Below are 20,147 nucleotides of genomic sequence, written 5' to 3' on the forward strand. Positions count from 1 at the left end.
TAAGTATTTGATACATCAGAAAAGCAGAACTTAATATTTGGTACAGAAACCTTTGTTTGCAATTACAGAGATCATGTGTTTCCTGTAGTTCTTGACCAGGTTTGCACACACTGCAGCAGGGATTTTGGCCCACTCCTCCATACAGACCTTCTCCAGATCCTTCAGTTTTCGGGGCTGTCGCTGGGCAATACGAACTTTCAGCTCCCTCCAAAGATTTTCTATTGGGTTCAGGTCTGGAGACTGGCTAGGCCACTCCAGGACCTTGATGCTTCTTACGGAGCCACTCCTTAGTTGCCCTGGCTGTGTGTTTCGGGTCGTTGTCATGCTGGAAGACCCAGCCACGACCCATCTTCAATGCTCTTACTGAGGGAAGGAGGTTGTTTGCCAAGATCTCGCGATACATCGCCCCATCCATCCTCCCCTCAATACGGTGCAGTCGTCCTGTCCCCTTTGCAGAAAAGCATCCCCAAAGAATGATGTTTCCACCTCCATGCTTCACGGTTGGGATGGTGTTCTTGGGGTTGTACTCATCCTTCTTCTTCCTCCAAACACGGCGAGTGGAGTTTAGACCAAAAAGCTTTATTTTTGTCTCATCAGACCACATGACCTTCTCCCATTCCTCCTCTGGATCATCCAGATGGTCATTGGCAAACTTCAGACGGGCCTGGACATGCGCTGGCTTGAGCAGGGGGACCTTGCGTGCGCTGCAGGATTTTAATCCATGACTGCGTAGTGTGGTTTTCTTTGAGACTGTGGTCCCAGCTCTCTTCAGGTCATTGACCAGGTCCTGCCGTGTAGTTCTGAGCTGATCCCTCACCTACCTCATGATCATTGATGCCCCACGAGGTGAGATCTTGCATGGAGCCCCAGACCGAGGGTGATTGACCGTCATCTTGAACTTCTTCCATTTTCTAATAATTGCGCCAACAGTTGTTGCCTTCTCACCAAGCTGCTTGCCTATTGTCCTGTACCCCATCCCAGCCTTGTGCAGGTCTACAATTTTATCCCTGATGTCCTTACACAGCTCTCTGGTCTTGGCCATTGTGGAGAGGTTGGAGTCTGTTTGATTGAGTGTGTGGACAGGTGTCTTTTATACAGGTAACGAGTTCAAACAGGTGCAGTTAATACAGGTAATGAGTGGAGAACAGGAGGGCTTCTTAAAGAAAAACTAACAGGTCTGTGAGAGCCGGAATTCTTACTGGTTGGTAGGTGATCAAATACTTATGTCATGCAATAAAATGCAAATTAATTACTTAACCTCTAACGAGCCTCTACCCCGGATCCGGGAGCACCCCCCCCCCCCCCCCCCCACACTGATTAGCATCGCTAGCATAGCGTCACAATTAAATAGTAGCATCTAAATATCATTACATCACAAGTCCAAGACACCTAATGAAAGATACAGATCTTGTGAATAAAGCCACCATTTCAGATTTTTAAAGTGTTTTACAGGGAAGACACAATATGTAAATCTATTAGCTAAACAAGTTAGCAAAAATCACAATTTTTCTTTGTCCACCATTTTCTCTCAACACCAGTAGCTATCACCAATTCGGCTAAACTAAGATATTGATAGCCACTAACCAAGAAAAAACCTCATCAGATGACAGTCTGATAACATATTTATGGTATAGGATAGGTTTTGTTAGAAAAATGTGCATATTTCAGGTATAAATCATAGTTTGCCATTGCAGCCAGCATCACAAATCTCACCAAAGCTCCTAGAATTACTACAGACAGCAACGTGTATTACCAATTTACTCATCATAAAACATTTCTTAAAAATACACAGCACATAGCAATGGACAGACACAGATCTTGTGAATTCAGACAACATTTCAGATTTTCTAAGTGTTTTACGGCGAAAACACAATAAATCGTTATATTAGCATACCACATACGCAAACGTTACCCGAGCACTGATTCTAGCCAAAGAGAGCGATATTGTATCATCGCCAAAATATATAAATTTTTTCACTAACCTTCTCAGAATTCTTCAGATGACACTCCTGTAACATCATATTACAACATACATATACAGTTTGTTCGAAAATGTGCATATTTAGCCATAAAAAAACGTGGTTATACAATGAAAATAGTAGCAAAACAAGCCTGGAAATGTCGGTCGCCATCTTTGAGTGATCTAGTTTAATCAATAGCTAATCATATACTTGACTAAAAAATACAGGGTTGACAGGAATCGAAAGACAAATTAGTTCTTAATGCAATCGCTGATTTACATTTTTTAAATTATCCTTACTTTTCAATACAGGTTGCGCCAAGCGAAGCTATACAAAACAAAATGGCGGCGTAAGCGTTTAACATTTTTCGACAGAAACACGATTTATCATCATAAATTGTTCTTACTGTGAGCTGTTCTTCCATCAGAATCTTGGGCCAAGAATCCTTTCTTGGGTCTAATCTTCTTTTGGTCGAAAGATGTCCACTTGTCCGTCGAAATGCCCACTAACGGACGACCGGGACCCCGAAATGTGCCCAGCGCTTCAAAGTGCACAACAAAGCAATGCCTCAAAATCGCACTAAAAGGATATAAATTGCTATACAACGGTTCAAATTAACTACCTTATGATGCTGTTAACACCTATAACGGGTAAAAACATGACCGGAGAAATATTACTGGCTAAACTAACGCTTGGAAGGAGGCGAGTCCGATGTCCTTCGCGCGCAAGGCGCAGGCAGCAAAGGGAAGCTACTTCCGCTATTTGGTGTCTTATAGAGAAACTGATTGCGCAATCGACACCATTCAAAGCGTCATCACGCACTGACATCCAGGGGGAGACGTAAGCAGTGTCTGTTTCTCCATAGCATTTACAGTGAGCTTTAAACTGACTCCAGATCAGTGGCCAAAATGTTTGAAATCTGACTCCCTATCATGAAAAGTGCTGTAGATTGAGTTCTGTTTCACTCAGAGACAAAATTCCAACGGCTATAGAAACTAGAGAGTGTTTTCTATCCAATAATAGTAATAATATGCATATTGTACGAGCAAGAATTGAGTAGGAAGCCGTTTAATCTGTAATGCAAATTATGCTAATGAGAAAACAGCACCCCCTATAGTCGCAAGAAGTTAATCATACAATGTGATTTTCTGGATTTTTGTTTTAGATTCCGTCTCTCACAGTTGAAGTGTAAAATTACAGATCTCTACATGCTTTGTAAGTAGGAAAACCTGCTAAATCGGCAGTGTATCAAATACTTGTTCTCCCCACTGTATATATTTTTTTAAATGTTGCTGACACCCCTCCCCAGAGGTGTCTAATATTGGGATTCATTGCTGATTCCTACCTGTAGCTCACTATGAGGTGTCTAGTGATAAAGGTTAAGGCAAGGCTTTCGACTCTGTCAATCACCACATTCTTATCGGCAGACTCAACAGCCTTGGTTTCTCAAATGACTGCCTCGCCTGGTTCACCAACTACTTCTCAGACAGAGTTCAGTGTGTCAAATCGGAGGACCTGTTGTCTGTACCTCTGGTAGTCTCTATGGGGTGCCACAGGGTTCAATTCTCGGGCTGACTCTTTTCTCTGTATATATCAACGATGTCGCTCTTGCTGCGGGTGATTCTCTGATCCACCTCGACGCAGACGACACCATTCTGTATACATCTGGCCCTTCTTTGGACACTGTGTTAACAAACCTCCAAATGAGCTTCAATGTCATACAACTCTCCTTCCGTGGCCTCCAACTGCTCTTAAACGCTAGTAAAACTAAATGCATGCTCTTCAACCGATCGCTGCCCTCATCCGCCCGACTAGCATCACTACTCTGGACGGTTCTGACTTAGAATATGTGGACAACTACAAATACTTAGGTGTCTGTTTAGACTGTAAACTTTCCTTCCAGACTCACATTAAACATCTCCAATCCCAAATTAAATCAAGAATCTGCTTCCTATTTCACAACAAAGCCTCCTACACTCACGCTGCCAAACATACCCTCGTAAAACTGACTATCCTGCCGATCCTTGACTTTGGCGATGTCATTTACAAAATAGCCTCCAACACTCTACTCAGCAAACTGGATGGAGTCTATCACAGTGTCATCCGTTTTGTCACCAAAGCCCCATATACCACCCACCGCTGCGACCTGTATGCTCTCGTTGGCTGGTCCTCGCTACATATTCATCGCTAAACCCACTGGCTCCAGGTCATCTATAAGTCGCAGTTGTGAATGAGAACTTGTTCTCAACTGGCCACCTGGTTAAATAAAGGTGGGGAAAAAATGTAATTAAAAATACATTTAAAAAATCATAACTTTATTGACAACACCCAAATAGATACTGTCATTAACGCGATTCTTCAATAATTAAACATATTTCTTAATACTGTAGCAAACATTATATTACACAGGACATTCAAACGAGCCTTACAATTATAATCCAAAGTAGTGTGAAATGCACTCATAAGCAACCTGGAAATGGAGGTTACTCCCCTGAGTTTTCCCCCATTCACATTCAGAATACACTGTGAAAAACTAAAATCTTTGCTCACCAGTTTTGCTCCAGACAGATATACTACATCCATAACTGTCGGTTTCCTCATTAGCAGGGAGGAGTTTCTACAACCAAATTGCATGTGAATCGCCCTCGTGCCGCAATTTTATTAAACACAGAAAGGGGCTTATATTGGAGACCAAAAGTCGTCTGGCACAGTGCTTAGTTTCAACAACATGAATAACTTATTTCTAGCCTACAATCATCGATGTTACTACTAAAATATGACTATTCTTGCTCATTTTAAGACAATTGTCAAATAATTTTAACATTCATTACAGACGTCAATTGTTGTACAACATCATGGCTACGCTGTTGGCATCACCTTTTACAGTGGATTTCCACTGTTGTGGGCCTTTAATCATCTGACTTTGTTGTTCGCACAGGAGAGATACGGGACTATCGTGGATCCTCTGGGGAGCCTCAACAACCTCATGATGCTGACGAGGCAGAGAAGAGTCTCTCCAGATCAGAACACCTCAAGAAACTCCTGCAGAGATCCACAGGGAAGAGAACTCACTGCTGCTCTGACTGTGGGAAGAGATTCACCTCCTCATCAGACATTAAAATTCATCAGAGAATCCACACAGGAGAGAAACCTTATAGCTGTGGTCAATGTGGGAAGAGTTTAGGTGCATCTAGAGATCTGACAGTGCACCAGAGAATACACACAGGAGAGAAACCTTATAGCTGTGATCAATGTGGGAAGAGTTTTTGTCAATCTAGTGATCTGACAGTGCACCAGAGAACACACACAGGAGAGAAATCTTATAGCTGTGGTCAATGTGAGAAGAGTTTTACTGCATCTGGCTCTTTGACTTTACACCAGAGAACACACAAAGGAGAGAAACCATATAGCTGTGATCAATGTGGGAAGAGTTTTACTAGATCTGGCTCTCTGACTTTACACCAGAGAACACACACAGGAGAGAAATCGTATAGCTGTGATCAATGTGGGAAGAGTTTTACTAGATCTGACCATCTGACATTACACCAGAGAACACACACAGGAGAGAAACCTTATAGATGTGATCAATGTGGTAAGAGTTTTAGTCAATCTGGCCAGCTGACTTTACACCAGAGAACACACACAGGAGAGAAATCTTATAGCTGTGATCAATGTGGGAAGAGTTTTTGTCAATCTAGTGATCTGAAAGTGCACCAGAGAACACACACAGGAGAGAAACCGTACATCTGTGATCAATGTGGGAAGAGTTTTTGTCAATCTGGCCATCTGACATTACACCAGAGAACACACACAGGAGAGAAACCTGAGCAAACATCAGAAAATACATGAAGGAGTTTTTTCATGATATCAATTAAATAATTAAATAATGTCACAATGTAGATTATTTTAACATTGTAGTAGGAGTATTTTAATGAATGTCAATGTAGAACCCTAAATGTTTGCCCCCTGTTCAATTGATTTTACCCTCAGGGAAAAAATCCAGGCTCTGAATTGAAAGAGTTACTATTTATGTGATTTAACAAAAAGTTACTAACAAAAAAAGAGTTGTGTTACACTTACCACGTTGGTGACCCACTGGTATCACAATGTAGCTAGCTGTTTACCACGTTGGTGACCCACTGGAATCACAATGTAGCTAGCTGTTTACCACGTTGGTGACCCACTGGAAACACAATGTAGCTAGCTGTTTACCACGTTAGTGACCCACTGGAATCACAATGTAGCTAGCTGTTTACCACGTTGGTGACCCACTGGAATCACAATGTAGCTAGCTGTTTACCGCGTTGGTGACCCACTGGAATCACAATGTAGCTAGCTGTTTACCACGTTAGTGACCCACTGGAATCACAATGAAACACTCCAAAATGTTTAGGTTTTCAATTTATCCCAAACTGTTTCTGCATATTGGTTATTGATTTGGACACATTAAAACTGTGTTTTGATATTGCACTATTCCCATTTAGCAAAATGTAATTCAAAAGAATGTAGTTGAAATTGAAAGTTGAAAATATGTCTTTTCAGGTCGTTTTTTCAATGAAAAAAAATGTAATAATAATAATATAAATTAGTCTATAATCAATTTTATTAACAATCTCACATCACTCCAGTATTTCTTGACAACATTCAAGTGCTAATTGTCTTTATTCCACTACTGAAGAAGCATGACTCAAATCACCTCATATATTCAAACATTCAGCCTGACAAAATGTTTTATTATTCCATGCCTCACCATTAAGTTAATTATTGCCAATACATATTAACAAAGGGGTGTACATTTGGTTTTGATAATTCATATTTACAATTATGTAACATTTAGTACTCATAGTTATTCATGCAACCAGCTGACCATTTTTGGGTACATTTATATTGACATTGTTACCCTGCTTTTATATCCAACAACATGCCTATCTAGTGAACCCTGAAAAGAGAGAGAAGCTCCGCAGTGTAAAGTTACTACGGATATTGCAGGAGTTTCCTCTTGAAATCAGACATGTCTGTGGTAAGGACAACTTGGTTGCTGATTATCAAGGGTGGGCAGTCAAATAGATTTGTGTTTTGCATTTAGCCAGTGAGTTACCATGATCACAATTTATTTTGACACGTTTTTCTGTGTTGGATATTAGTTTTATCTCTTATTCTTTTCTGTATTTTTTTTAAACTGCACTGTTGGGGGCTCGTAAGTAAGAGTTCCAGTGTTGTATCTGCACATGTGACTAATACAATTTGATTTGAGTTTTGTTTGGGCTCATTCCAAGGGGATGAGCGATCTAGAACAGTGAGTTTTAGGAAGACGAGAGTTCTAGAAAGTAGTGAGTTTTAGGAGAGGACTGGCCACCCCTCAGAGCCTGGTTCCTCTCTAGGTTTCTTCCTAGGTTCTGGTCTTTCTAGGGAGTTTTTCCTAGCTTCTACACCTGCATTGCTTGCTGTTTGGGGTTTTAGGCTGGGTTTCTGTACAGTACTCTGTGACATCAGCTGATGTAAGAAGGGCTTTATAAATACATTTGTTTGATTGATTGATTGATTGTACAACTGAAATGTGTCTTGGGAGTACTGATTGGTGTCACCTTGTTAGTCAGTATGTGTTACACCTGTGCTGACTTGTCCATCTCGTTAGTGGGAAGGTGTTTCACCTGAGCTGGTCCAGGTTCTATTTAAGAGTGTCTGGCCCAGTGCTCCAGTTGTCTTGATAGATGTGGAGAGTCAACACCTTTAGTCGATCCACCTTTTTAGTTTGCGTCCTGTCTTTAAGTTTGGTGTGGGTTTTTCTTTTGTTTTCCTCTTTTTGGGCAGATTTAGTGGGTCTCATGGTGGGTGTCTTTTAGGTCCTAGTTGTTGTTGCTAGTCAACTTTCAGTGTACTTTCAGACACTTTCATAGTGTCTTTCAGAACCCCTCCTAAAAAACAAGCTTATATTTTGGGTTGGGTTGGATATAGCATCATATTGTTTATTTTTTAATCAATGGCATTTCCTTGCAATGTTCATTAGTCTTTCAGTTGTTATTCTTATGTTTGTTGTGTACTAAATATTTGTTTATTTTCTTAGTTTTTTTTCTGTGAAGCCATTGTGTTGCATCCATGTCTGAGATGTGCTGTATAAATAAAGCTTGATTTAAAAATATCAACAGACTCTTGGTCCATCTTAGTATGAAAATCAGTATCAATCCCACTTTTCCAGCCTGCTGAAGGCCTGGTGGAGTGGTAAACTCCACCCCCGGCTCTACCAGGGGCTTGAGGTGGTCTCCCACAGCTCTGCTTATGTCATGTTCTGTGGCCTTGCCATTCCATTTCTTGACTGCCCCTGCAACACAGAAATAAACACTTTTAGTCATATTATATAAAACATTAAAAGTAATGGATATGGAGCATCTATGGCCTCAGTTACACCTGGCACCTAAATGTGACTTCTGTCATCTGATCACTCCAAGCTGAATTCGGTTCAGATCTACCAGGATGGGCCTTTGACAGTCTGGACGCAGTCAGGCCACTGAATATAAATAAGCAACGTAAAGAGGTGGGGTGAATGAGTGGGGAAAAGTACATTCTACACAAATTACCTTCATAATAGCTCTCTGGCTGTAGAAGTGTCCTTCCTAACCACTCCCTCAACAGCTCTCTGACTGAGCTCCACCCTCACTGGGTCTTCAGAGGAGAGGAAGGCTGAGGAGGGATGGAAGGATGAATGGATCAGTCAGTCAATAAAGTGTAGAGCTGCTGTCTGTGCTCTGACAAAATCACTATTTTAGTAGTTCATTCAAGTAAATAAGACTTTATGACTGCTGAATACCAACTATCAATCACTTAGATCGTGTATTTTCAGGTAGAGATACATCTTTGGGACGTCCCTAGCCCATTAAAGTTGACATTTAAAATGGTTAAGGGCAGGGGTTAAGGTCAGGGGTTAGGATTGGGATAGGTTAAGGTTAGGGTTTAGGTAGGGATGTCCCAAGGATACCAGATTGCAATGGCTATTGTGCATTCTTCTGTCTCTCTTACATAGCAGGTGTAAAAGAAACACAGACAAGGCAATGGATAATGGTCATTGTAGATAATTACATTTTATGCGCTAAACTATGTTGAATATTGGCCTGTTGGAAACTACAACTCCCTACACACAGTTCAGTCTGGATCTGATTTATGATTTATCTATAGAGAAACTACAACTCCCTACTACATCACACAGTTCAGTCTGGATCTGATTTATGATTTATCTATAGAGAAACTACAACTCCCTACTATATCACACAGTTCAGTCTGGGTCGGATTTATCTCTAGAGAAACTACAACTCCCTACTACATCACACAGTTCAGTCTGGATCTGATTTATCTCTAGAGAAACTACAACTCCCTACTACATCACACAGTTCAGTCTGGATCTGATTTATCTCCAGACTAGCTCTAGACACACCCTCTAGACAAACAGGCCAAAGACGCTTGCTTGCCCCAATTCGGGGAACCATTGATCTACTTCAGAGGAACTGTGTCTAGAGTGATTTACTGTTGTTTTGACACCTCACTGGAAAACTAGAATAACTAGCTGTTGCTACAGAACGAGATGACCAATTCACAGTTAGTCTGTCTCGTTCTCCACACACGGACACATACCAAGATCACGTGTTTTCTATGTGCACAAGTAAGTTTGACTATATAAGGCTTCTGAACTCCTTGTGTCATCGAGCTCTCGGCCTTCCACCTCAGAGTGTAGGGCTGACCAGCTACATTATTGCAATTCTTATCAAATAAAGGTTGATTGTTTGAAGAAATGACAAAGTCTCTCCTGATTGGTTAGAATTTCTACCACAATGTGCAGTAACAACGTTAGCTTAGTTAACTAACTAACTAAAGTTAACTAACTAACTAAGGACGGTGACCTGTCTAACAATGTGCAGTAGGCTTTTTCAATACCAACAATGATGGACCAGACTGAGTACCAAATGAATGACTGACATCAGTTCACCGTCCCACCTCATACGCAGCTGACTGCCCAGTTCAACGTCAGTTCACCTTCTCACCTCATACTGTATTGGAGCAGCAGCAGCTGACTGCCCAGTTCAACATCAGTTCACCGTCTCACCTCATACTGTATTGGAGCAGCAGCAGCTGACTGCCCAGTTCAACATCAGTTCACTGTCTCACCTCATACTGTATTGGAGCAGCAGCAGCTGACTGCCCAGTTCAACATCAGTTCACCGTCTCACCTCATACTGTATTGGAGCAGCAGCAGCTGACTGCCCAGTTCAACATCAGTTCACTGTCTCACCTCATACTGTATTGGAGCAGCAGCAGCTGACTGCCCAGTTCAACGTCAGTTCACCGTCTCACCTCATACTCTATTGGAGCAGCAGCAGCTGACTGCCCGGTTCAACGTCAGTTCACCGTCTCACCTCATACTGTATTGGAGCAGCAGCAGCTGACTGCCCGGTTCAACGTCAGTTCACCGTCTCACCTCATACTGTATTGGAGCAGCAGCAGCTGACTGCCCGGTTCAACATCAGTTCACTGTCTCATCTCATACTGTATTGGAGCAGCAGCAGCTGACTTGATCGTTGATTCTAACCAGCATGTTTGAATCTGAGAGTAAATAGAGCCGACTACAACTAAAAATGAAGGGTTCAACTGGAGTTGTTCTCAGATCCCCTAAGAACCGTAGGGTTCTTGGTCAATGAAAAACAGCCCCAAAAGGTTCTTCAAAGAACTTGTTACAAGGTGGGTTCATCGAGGAACCTCCGTTGTTGCTGGACTTCTTCTTCCGTGAACTTACAACTGAAAACGATGGTGACAAGTTTGGATGCGACAACAAGTTAAAAAGGTTAAGTTGGGTTGATGTTTTGCTCTGAATATGTCTCGAAATAATTTATTATAATAATAATATAACATAATAATGAATAACGAAGACAATGATGGTTTTCTGTGAATAGCTTCCATAACGTTACTATAGCTAATTACCGTAAATATTAGAAAGCCGGGTTTGACCGTCGGCGTTGTATGAGCTACAGTACAGTACCGTTATCTAGCTAGCTAACGTTATGTCCTAACTAGGCACAACTAGGTTTGGATTATTTCCCTCAACTATATTCTTTCACATGTATTGTATATCGTTTCCATAAAGCCAACATGGCTTTACACTCATTAACGTAAGTTTCCAATCTAGAGCAGTTCTCACTTTTGTGATAATGAACTAGCTAACGTTAACTAACTAACTAACTAACTAAGGACGGTGACCTGTCCAGACGAGATGTTACAACGAACTGAATCGTCAATGGAGGTCTTCCTCTTTATATAGCCTGCTACAGCATGCAATACTATTAACTCACAAGGGGGCATAACGTTACATGGACAATACTATCCCATTTTGGAAACGTTACATGTACAATACTATCCCATTTTGGAAACGTTACATGGACAATACTATCCCATTTTGGAAACGTTACATGGACAATACTATCCCATTTTGGAAACGTTACATGGACAATACTATCCCATTTTGGAAACGTTACATGGACAATACTATCCCATTTTGGAAACGTTACATGTACAATACTATCCCATTTAGGAAACCTTACATGTACGCCCCCTTGTGGAGGGAAATTAATATCTTAGATGGTAGCTGTAGATGGGATTTAAATGCATAATGGTATTAATACAGTGTCTAGACTACCTATTTTGTATAAATGCCCTTCAGAATCCAAACACAGTATTGCCACGCAGCAAAATGTTGCGTATAATCTTTCAAGTCAGCCTGATAAAATATTAAACAATTTGTGTACAAAGATATCTTGAAATGTGATATTAGGCCTGTATGGCAGTACTGTTACTGTATGGCAGTACTGTATTGGCTAGTGCTTTCTCCAATATGTTCTTCTATTTTACATTATATTGTATGTGGATGCCATTTATCTTTCAATATTTATCTAATATATATATATGTTTTAATGCTTTTAAGACTATTCTTTGACACATTTTCTCTTCCTTTGAAATTCTTATAGGACAGAACATGGACACAATGCAATTGGGATCAAGAAGAAGGTACAGATATGTTGTAGGACAGCTGCATTTGAAGTGTACATTTAACCTACATAGCAGTCAATACAAACTGACATCTATTAGCTCACAAATGTTTGCAAATTATCTTTAGAGATGTTCTCAGAAATGAATCAAGTCCATGGAATGGATATAGACAAAAATATAATTCAAGGACTATCAGAGGTAGAGAGGCGAGGCAGGGGTGAGGACATCATCCTGCTATTTTGACAGTCCCCGAAGGACAATACAGAAGAGGGATTTGCTCTTATTCCTTCCCTTTCTCTAATGTATTTTGTAATAAAAATAAGCAACTGTAGTTAGGTCATTGCTTTACTTTACGAGGACTGGAGACCACAGCAGCGATCCTGCTCTTACCCAACCTCTTCAATGAGGACCCGAGTGGCCTTTATGTCCGTGACAAGGTATGCCTATGCACCAAACATCTGTTTCTTCATAAACATAGGTGTGCATGCTGATATAAAACTACAGCTGAACATTTGTTATGTTCTTTGTATGTGTATTCATCTTTTCTTACTTTTGTTGACACATATTTCACCGCTCTTCACTCCTTTACTGCACATCGGTGGAAATCCATTTCACCATGAGAGTGAAATCCCGCTGGCCTTTGATGGGGAGAACATCCACGCCCTCGAGGACGTCTCCATGGGACTTGGGGCTCTGCTAGGGCTGTATTTTTTATTTTCCCTTACATTTCCCAAAATGTCAGAAAAACACTTATGTTACTGTGTTCTGGGGAGAGGGTAAGTTGGGGTGAAGTTACCAGGGCCGGTCATAAAGATGGCAAACTTCCTAACATAACTAAGTGGATACGATATACACACTAAAGCTGAAAAATCTGTATTTAGCATCAAGTCTACAATATTGTTAGTTTACCTATGATTCATTTTTAATGTATGTTGTTTTTTATTGTACATCATTATTTATATATATTTAAATGTCATGAAAAGCACTATACAAAGTAAATGTATTATTTATTATGGTCTGACATGTCTGCAGAAATGTTGACATTTTGTAATGTGTTATGTTTGGTAAATTGTTTGGTAAATATTAATTCACATTTGTGGTGCCACTAAATAAACAATGAATTATTTAAATCAATATTGTTATTAAAATATGTTTTTATAATGGAGGGAGGCTGGACAGGGAGTTAAAAAAAAATTACCCCAAAAGGTTCTTTGAGGAACCCTGATAAGGGGTTCTTCCAAGAACTTATAGGGGTTCCCACAAAAGGTTCTTCAAATAACTTTTAGGGGTTCCCCCACAGTTTCAATTTGAAGAACCCCTAAAGGATACTCCAGGAACCTTTACTTTTTAGAGTGTATATGGTTAAAAGTCACCTTGTCCGAGAGACATTTACATAGTTATACACAGCCCAATTTGGGATGACTATTTTGGGGCGAAATAGCGGCCACAACAGACAGACCTGATATCGCCCATAATTCGACGTCCTTGGACGTCACGTGCTGACTGGGTATGACCAAAGTTATTCTATTTAGCTACACTTTGTAGTACATTTTTACACCATAATAAATGTTTCTGATGCCACACCGCCCGTTTTCAAAGGGAGTCGTTGGTTTTTTGAGGCAGTCGCTTTTTAGCTTTTTGTCTGAAAGTATTTTCTCAACTGCGATACCAACTCCAGTCAGCAGATGGCGATGTGCGTCTTTCAGGTGATTCTGCCACTGTGACGTATAATATAGAAGACGGGACTCTTCTTCAACATCAACAGCTAGTCAGCCACCTTGGTTCACTCTAACTTTATGGAAAAAGGTTTAATTAATACATCTAGCAACTCCTCTCATACTGGGAATAATTACAGGTGTACCTTACTAGCTTATACTATATTATAAATGGTCTTAACTAGTAAACACAGATTCTAGTTTTCATCCAGTTCACATAGATAGCTGGCTTGGCCCTCTTCACACATCCAAGGTGTCCCCTCACCCCTCACACAGGAATACACATTCAGAGCCTACGAGGCTTTTCTTTTCTGTTTTTTTTTAACTACGTTTGAGATGTGGTATCCACTCGGCTCACTGCCTCTCAGATCAAAGGTGGGTCCGTTCCCGAAGTTTGGTTTCCTGAGATTCCAAGTTTGAGGGATCCCTCGTGTACCATTTACCCAGGTCATTTACCCAGGTCGTCAGGAGCCAGGTCATTTACCCAGGTCATCAGGAGCCAGGTCATTTACCCAGGTCGTCAGGAGCCAGGTCATTTACCCAGGTCATTTACCCAGGTCGTCAGGAGCCAAGTCATTTACCCAGGTCGTCAGGAGCCAGGTCATTTACCCAGGTCATCAGGAGCCAGGTCAGTTACCCAGGTCGTCAGGAGCCATGTCACCAAGTGAAGATTAACATCCCCATATGTGGTGGTTAACTTCTTTAATATCAAATGAGGAGAAAAACTTATCACACAAGTCAGAGTTATTCTTTAACTAAATCTTTATTCACTTATTAATAAGGGAGCAGGTCAATACAACGTACACATATAAAGTGAATCAATTGAGTGCTCTACGATAATGATGGCTGGTCGACCCACAGGACAAAAGTACAAAGGTCTTTTACAGCCAAGATACTCTCCTTTCATCCTACATGACTGACAATAGATGTATTGAACGGGTCACAAGGTTTAGATTTGTATCAAAGATAGTTATAATTCTCAGCAGACAGTATCTGCTGTAAAAACAGTACTCTTTGTGTAGAGACCAGGTTCTGGCCCTGAGGTCATCTCTCCCTGGTACCATATAGAACAGAAACATTAACTCTTTGTGTAGAGACCAGGGTCTGGCCCTGAGGTCATCTCTCCCTGGTACCATGTAGAACAGAAACATTAACTCTTTGTGTAGAGACCAGGGTCTGGCCCTGAGGTCATCTCTCCCTGGTACCATATAGAACAGAAACATTAACTCTTTGTGTAGAGACCAGGGTCTGGCCCTGAGGTCATCTCTCCCTGGTACCATATAGAACAGGAACATTAACTCTTTGTGTAGAGACCAGGGTCTGGCCCTGAGGTCATCTCTCCCTGGTACCATATAGAACAGAAACATTCACGTCCTACGTGCTTCCCCACTAGCTTCTAGAACTCTCGTCTTCCTAAAACCCACTAGCTTCTAGAACTCTCGTCTTCCTAAAACTCACTAGCTTCTAGAACTCTCGTCTTCCTAAAACTCACTAGCTTCTAGAACTCTCGTCTTCCTAAAACTCACTAGCTTCTAGAACTCTCGTCTTCCTAAAACTCACTTGCTTCTAGAACTCTCGTCCCCTTGGAACGAGCCCAAACAAAACTCATCTCCAATACGGAAAAACATGCAGTCAAAATAAGATCCATGGCAACTCACTGGCTAAACACAAAACACAAAACTTTTTGACTGCCAACCTTGAGACAATCAGAAACCAAGTTGTCCTTACCATGGACACAAGCACCAAAAACGCTGTTGTTTTGACAAGTAGCAATAAACTACTGATATCGATTAGGGGGGAAATTAGGTTGTATGTGATATGGAAACTAACACAACTAAAAAAAAACATGGAAATGGGAGATATCTTTAACCTCACAGGGACAAATGTTTAGGCTTCTACATTGTGACATCATTAAAATACTCCTACTACAATGTTAAAACATTCCACATTAATTCATTGATATCATGAAACAACTCCTTCATGTATTTTATGTTTAATCAGAGATCAGAGTATCAGAGTATCTCTTCCCCTGTGTGTGTCCGCTTGTGTATATTCAGGCTTTTTGGCCAAGTAAAACTCTTCCCACATTGATCACACCTATATGGTTTCTCTCCTGTGTGTGTTCTATGGTGTATAGTTAGATAGCTAGAAGAAGAAAAACTCTTCCCACATTGATCACAGCTATATGGTTTCTCTCCTGTGTGTGTTCTATGGTGTATAGTTAGATAGCTAGAAGAAGAAAAACTCTTCCCACATTGATCACAGCACTGATTATCTCCTGTGTGTGTTCTATGGTGTATAGTTAGATAGCCAGATGTAGAAAAACTCTTCCTACATTGATTACAGCTATATGGTTTCTCTCCTGTGTGTGTTCTCCAGTGTTTTGTTAGAGAGCCAGATGTACAAAAACTCTTCCCACATTGATTACAGCTATATGGTTTCTCTCCTGTGTGTGTTCTCTGGTGTGCAGTCAGATGGCTAGATTTAGCAAAACTTTTCCCACATTGATCACAGCTATATGGTTTCTCTCCTGTGTGTGTTCTCTGGTGTGCAGTCAGATGGCTAGATTTAGCAAAACTCTTCCCACATTGATCACAGCTATAAGGTTTCTCTCCTGTGTGTGTTCTCTGGTGTGCAGTCAGATTGCTAGATGAAGTAAAACTCTTCCCACATTGATCACAGCTAAAAGGTTTCTCTCCTGTGTGTGTTCTCTGGTGTATTTTAAGTTCTGATGAAGATTTGCAACGTTTCCCACAGTCAGAGCAGCAGTGAGATTTCTTCCCTGTGGATCTCTGCTGGTGTTTCTTGAGGAGTTCTGATCTGGAGAGACTTTTCTCTGCCTCATGATGTTGTCGAGGCTCCCCAGAGGATCCACGATAGTCACATCTCTCTCCTGTGTGAACAACAAGGTCAGACAGATGGTTAAAGGCCCACAACAGCAGAAATCCACTGTGTATTTGAGGTAAAAGGTGATGCCCATGATGTTGTGTTCTGTTAAATTATTTTACAATTGTCTTAAGACAGTCAAACCAAAGCAGTGTGCCAGACGACCTTTGATCTCCAAAAAAGGCCCCTTTCTGTGTTTGATAAAATTGCGGCACGAGGGCGATGCACACACAATTTGATTGCAGAAACACCTCCCTGCTAATGAGGAAACCACTAGTTATGGATGTAGTATATCTGCTATTGAGGAAACCACTAGTTATGGATGTAGTATATCTGCCTGGAACAAAAATGGTGAGCAAAGATTTTAGTTTTCCACAATGTATTCTGAATATTACTGCGCAAGATCAGGAGTGCTACTCAAGGAAACTCACATTAAGCTCTGTGTCTATTTACTAATTAACCACCATGTGGGAAAACTCAGGGGAGTTCTCATAGGCTGACAGCAAAAATAGCCTCCAATTCCAGGTTGCTTATGAGTGTATTTCACATTACTTTGGATTATAATTGTAAGGCTCGTTTGAATCTCCTGCTTAATATGTTTGTGTTATTGTCCCAAATCAACTGCTTTATAGTTAAAAAACACTTCAACCAGTAAAATGCTCTTTGGCTTTTCTATCAGCCTGAAACTGAGGGTTTGTACACTAAGTGTTTGACAAATTGGCCCATAACTTCACCAAACAATAACATAGACCTACTGTAGGACCCATAACTTCACCTAATAACAACATAGACCTACTGTAGGACCCATAACTTCACCTAACAATAACATAGACCTAAGACTATAAACAATTTAATATTTCAGGTGAAACATGGAAACTAAAATGTCTTTGTCATGACATCTCATAACCTGATCACCAGATAATTTTGTGAATAATCCCACTAGGTTACTCTGTAATGAGTTGTCATTCTAAATGTCCTGAATGAAGGAAAACAGCTCTGTGTGTTGTACAATAGCCGATCCATCAAGGAACAGTTCTCTACACATTATGAGCTAAGTATCTCTGTGTGTAAACAGACTAACGAGACCCTACTGTAAATCAAGCAGACAATAACATTATAAACATCAATTTGTTAGGGATGTTGGATCCAACGTGGAGCATGGCATAACTGTCTTTACCAGAGTAATGAATGAAGAAGCACTTTGGTTGTTGTTGCATGTTGTGATGTTTGTCATTTGACTGGCATTCAGAAAATGATTTCCTGGATCAGCTGATGATAGTTGAACATGTGACTGTAACTAAACAGCTACAGTATTAAGTATTATGTGTAATTATTGAAGAACCGCGTTAATGACAGTATCCATTTGGGTGTTGTCAATAAAGTTAAGGTGACTCTCGGTTAGAACCATTGGATTTAGCAAACTCTGAAATGATTTAGGATTTCTGTGCCCATGAAAACTGTTTTCCCAGCGTAACATAAGGAGCCACTAAATGTTACGTAGTTAGAGTGCATTTTCAGATATCTGAATACAAAAAACTGTCCTAACAGGACAATAACCTAAACCACAAGGCCAAATCTACACTGGAGGAGCTTACCAAGATGACATTGAATGTTCCTGAGTGGCCTAGTTACAGTTTGGACTTAAATCGTCTTTAAAATCTATGGAAAGACTTGAAAATGGCTTTGTAGCAATGATCAACAACCAACTTGACAGAACAGGAAGGATTTAAAAAAGAATAATGAATATTCACATGAAGATCAGTCTCCTATTGGATGACATCACGACTTCCCATCAAGCCAACTCCTTGAAGGCCTTACTATGACATCACTCACTCCTTCTAGTTTGCAGTTGTCTAAAAAAACACTATTTTGCTCAAAACATTTATTTGTTTCCCTTTAGTGTGTTTATACTTTACTGTATTTATATAGCATTTTTCAACAGGAAAAGTTTTTTTTTTTAATCACTGGAGGACACCATGAACAATTCCTAACTATAAATAATAATTATTATTATTAAAGAATAATTCCTACAGAACAAAAACATATTCAAGTGTAGAATGCCCTTTTAAAAATCACACATTAGTTCAACAACTGCAGAGTTTGTGCCCCTGTTTTATAAGATAGTACTCACTGTATTTACTGGTGTTAATCAGATCAATGTCCCTGTTTTATAAGATAGTACTCACTGTATTTACTGGTGTTAATCAGTTCTCCAGTCTTCTCTTCTTCGTCCTCCTCTAATGTGACAGTAATCTCCCCCTCTTCATCCTTCATTCCAAAAACGTCTTCATCTTCTTTCACTTCATCCTCCACTCCAAAAACCGCATCTTCCGCCTCTTCTTTCACAGTAACACCTTCCTCTTTCACTCTGAACGTGTCTTCCTCTTCTTTCTCTGTAACGTCTTTTTCTTCTTTCACGGTAACAGCCTCACCCTCTACTTGTTTTTGTATTGTGACATCTTTCTCTTCCTCCTCTTCTTTCACGAAAGCTTCTTTCTCCGTCCAGCAGACCCCCTCTTCTATAGCAGGAGGAGAGTAGCTTAGTGAACTCATGGTCGGGGATGTTAGCTAGTTAGCATTAGCGACTAGACTATTGCTAACTTAACCAGCCAGCTAGTTGACTTACAACGTAAATATTACATTTAATGGGGTAGCTAGTTGTTTCCACATAAGTATATTTAAATCATAGTGGCAAATAAACCACGAAATTGTCTAAAGAACTTGAATGTTCCGACTTTGTTGGCTAGCGAGCTACCGAGGTGCCTGCAGTTGTTGAAGAAGCGTTCCGTCCACTAGATTATACGTCACACTAGAAACATTGCCTGAAAGACACATATCGCCATCTGCTGTCTGGAGGGAGGAAACGCAGTTGAGGAGGGAAAACTTTTTTTCTTCTTCATTGAATTATAATATTATAACAATACATCATGTAGATGTATATAATGAACAGACTAGGTCTATACTGCTCCTACATGGTGTAACAATACATCATGTAGATGTATATAATGAACAGACTAGGTCTATACTGCTCCTACATGGTGTAACAATACATCATGTAGATGTATATAATGAACAGACTAGGTCTATACTGCTCCTACATGGTGTAACAATACATCATGTAGATGTATATAATGAACAGACTAGGTCTATACTGCTCCTACATGGTGTAACAATACATCATGTAGATGTATGTAATGAACAGACTAGGTCTATACTGCTCCTACATGGTGTAACAATACATCATGTAGATGTATATAATGAACAGACTAGGTCCATACTGCTCCTACATGTTGTAACAATACATCATGTAGATGTATATAATGAACAGACTAGGTCTATACTGCTCCTACATGGTGTAACAATACATCATGTAGATGTATATAATGAACAGACTAGGTCTATACTGCTCCTACATGGTGTAACAATACATCATGTAGATGTATATAATGAACAGACTAGGTCTATACTGCTCCTACATGGTGTAACAACACATCATGTAGATGTATATAATGAACAGACTAGGTCTATACTGCTCCTACATTATTATGTATTATTATAT

The 20,147-nt window shown here is 40.3% G+C and overlaps 3 protein-coding genes across 6 annotated transcripts in view; 1 reads left to right on the forward strand and 2 right to left on the reverse strand.

The window, feature by feature from the left end:
- The window catches only part of LOC139547049 (zinc finger protein 180-like), a 74,627-nt gene extending 55,228 nt beyond the window's left edge, over window positions 1–19,399 (reverse strand). Inside the window, exons 1-2 of one of the 2 annotated variants that reach the window (XM_071356107.1) lie at window positions 18,775–19,398; window positions 14,475–16,595 (exon numbers count right to left, since the gene is read on the reverse strand). In XM_071356107.1, the coding sequence (XP_071212208.1) occupies window positions 15,715–16,595; window positions 18,775–19,141 (1,248 nt within the window). In that variant the 5' untranslated portion in view covers window positions 19,142–19,398 and the 3' untranslated portion in view covers window positions 14,475–15,714. Of the gene's footprint in view, window positions 1–14,474; window positions 16,596–18,774 lie in introns of those variants that run through there. The other variant, XM_071356120.1, reaches the window with a different exon arrangement.
- Window positions 1–20,147, reverse strand: part of LOC139546870 (zinc finger protein ZFP2-like) — a 116,315-nt gene that overhangs the window by 77,728 nt on the left and 18,440 nt on the right. The gene's annotated exons all lie outside the window — the stretch shown is intronic.
- LOC139546711 (zinc finger protein ZFP2-like) overlaps window positions 1–20,147 on the forward strand; it is a 112,739-nt gene that overhangs the window by 40,496 nt on the left and 52,096 nt on the right. The window lies entirely within an intron of this gene.

Source organism: Salvelinus alpinus, chromosome 2 (assembly GCF_045679555.1).
Source record: "Salvelinus alpinus chromosome 2, SLU_Salpinus.1, whole genome shotgun sequence".
NCBI lineage: Eukaryota > Metazoa > Chordata > Actinopteri > Salmoniformes > Salmonidae > Salvelinus > Salvelinus alpinus.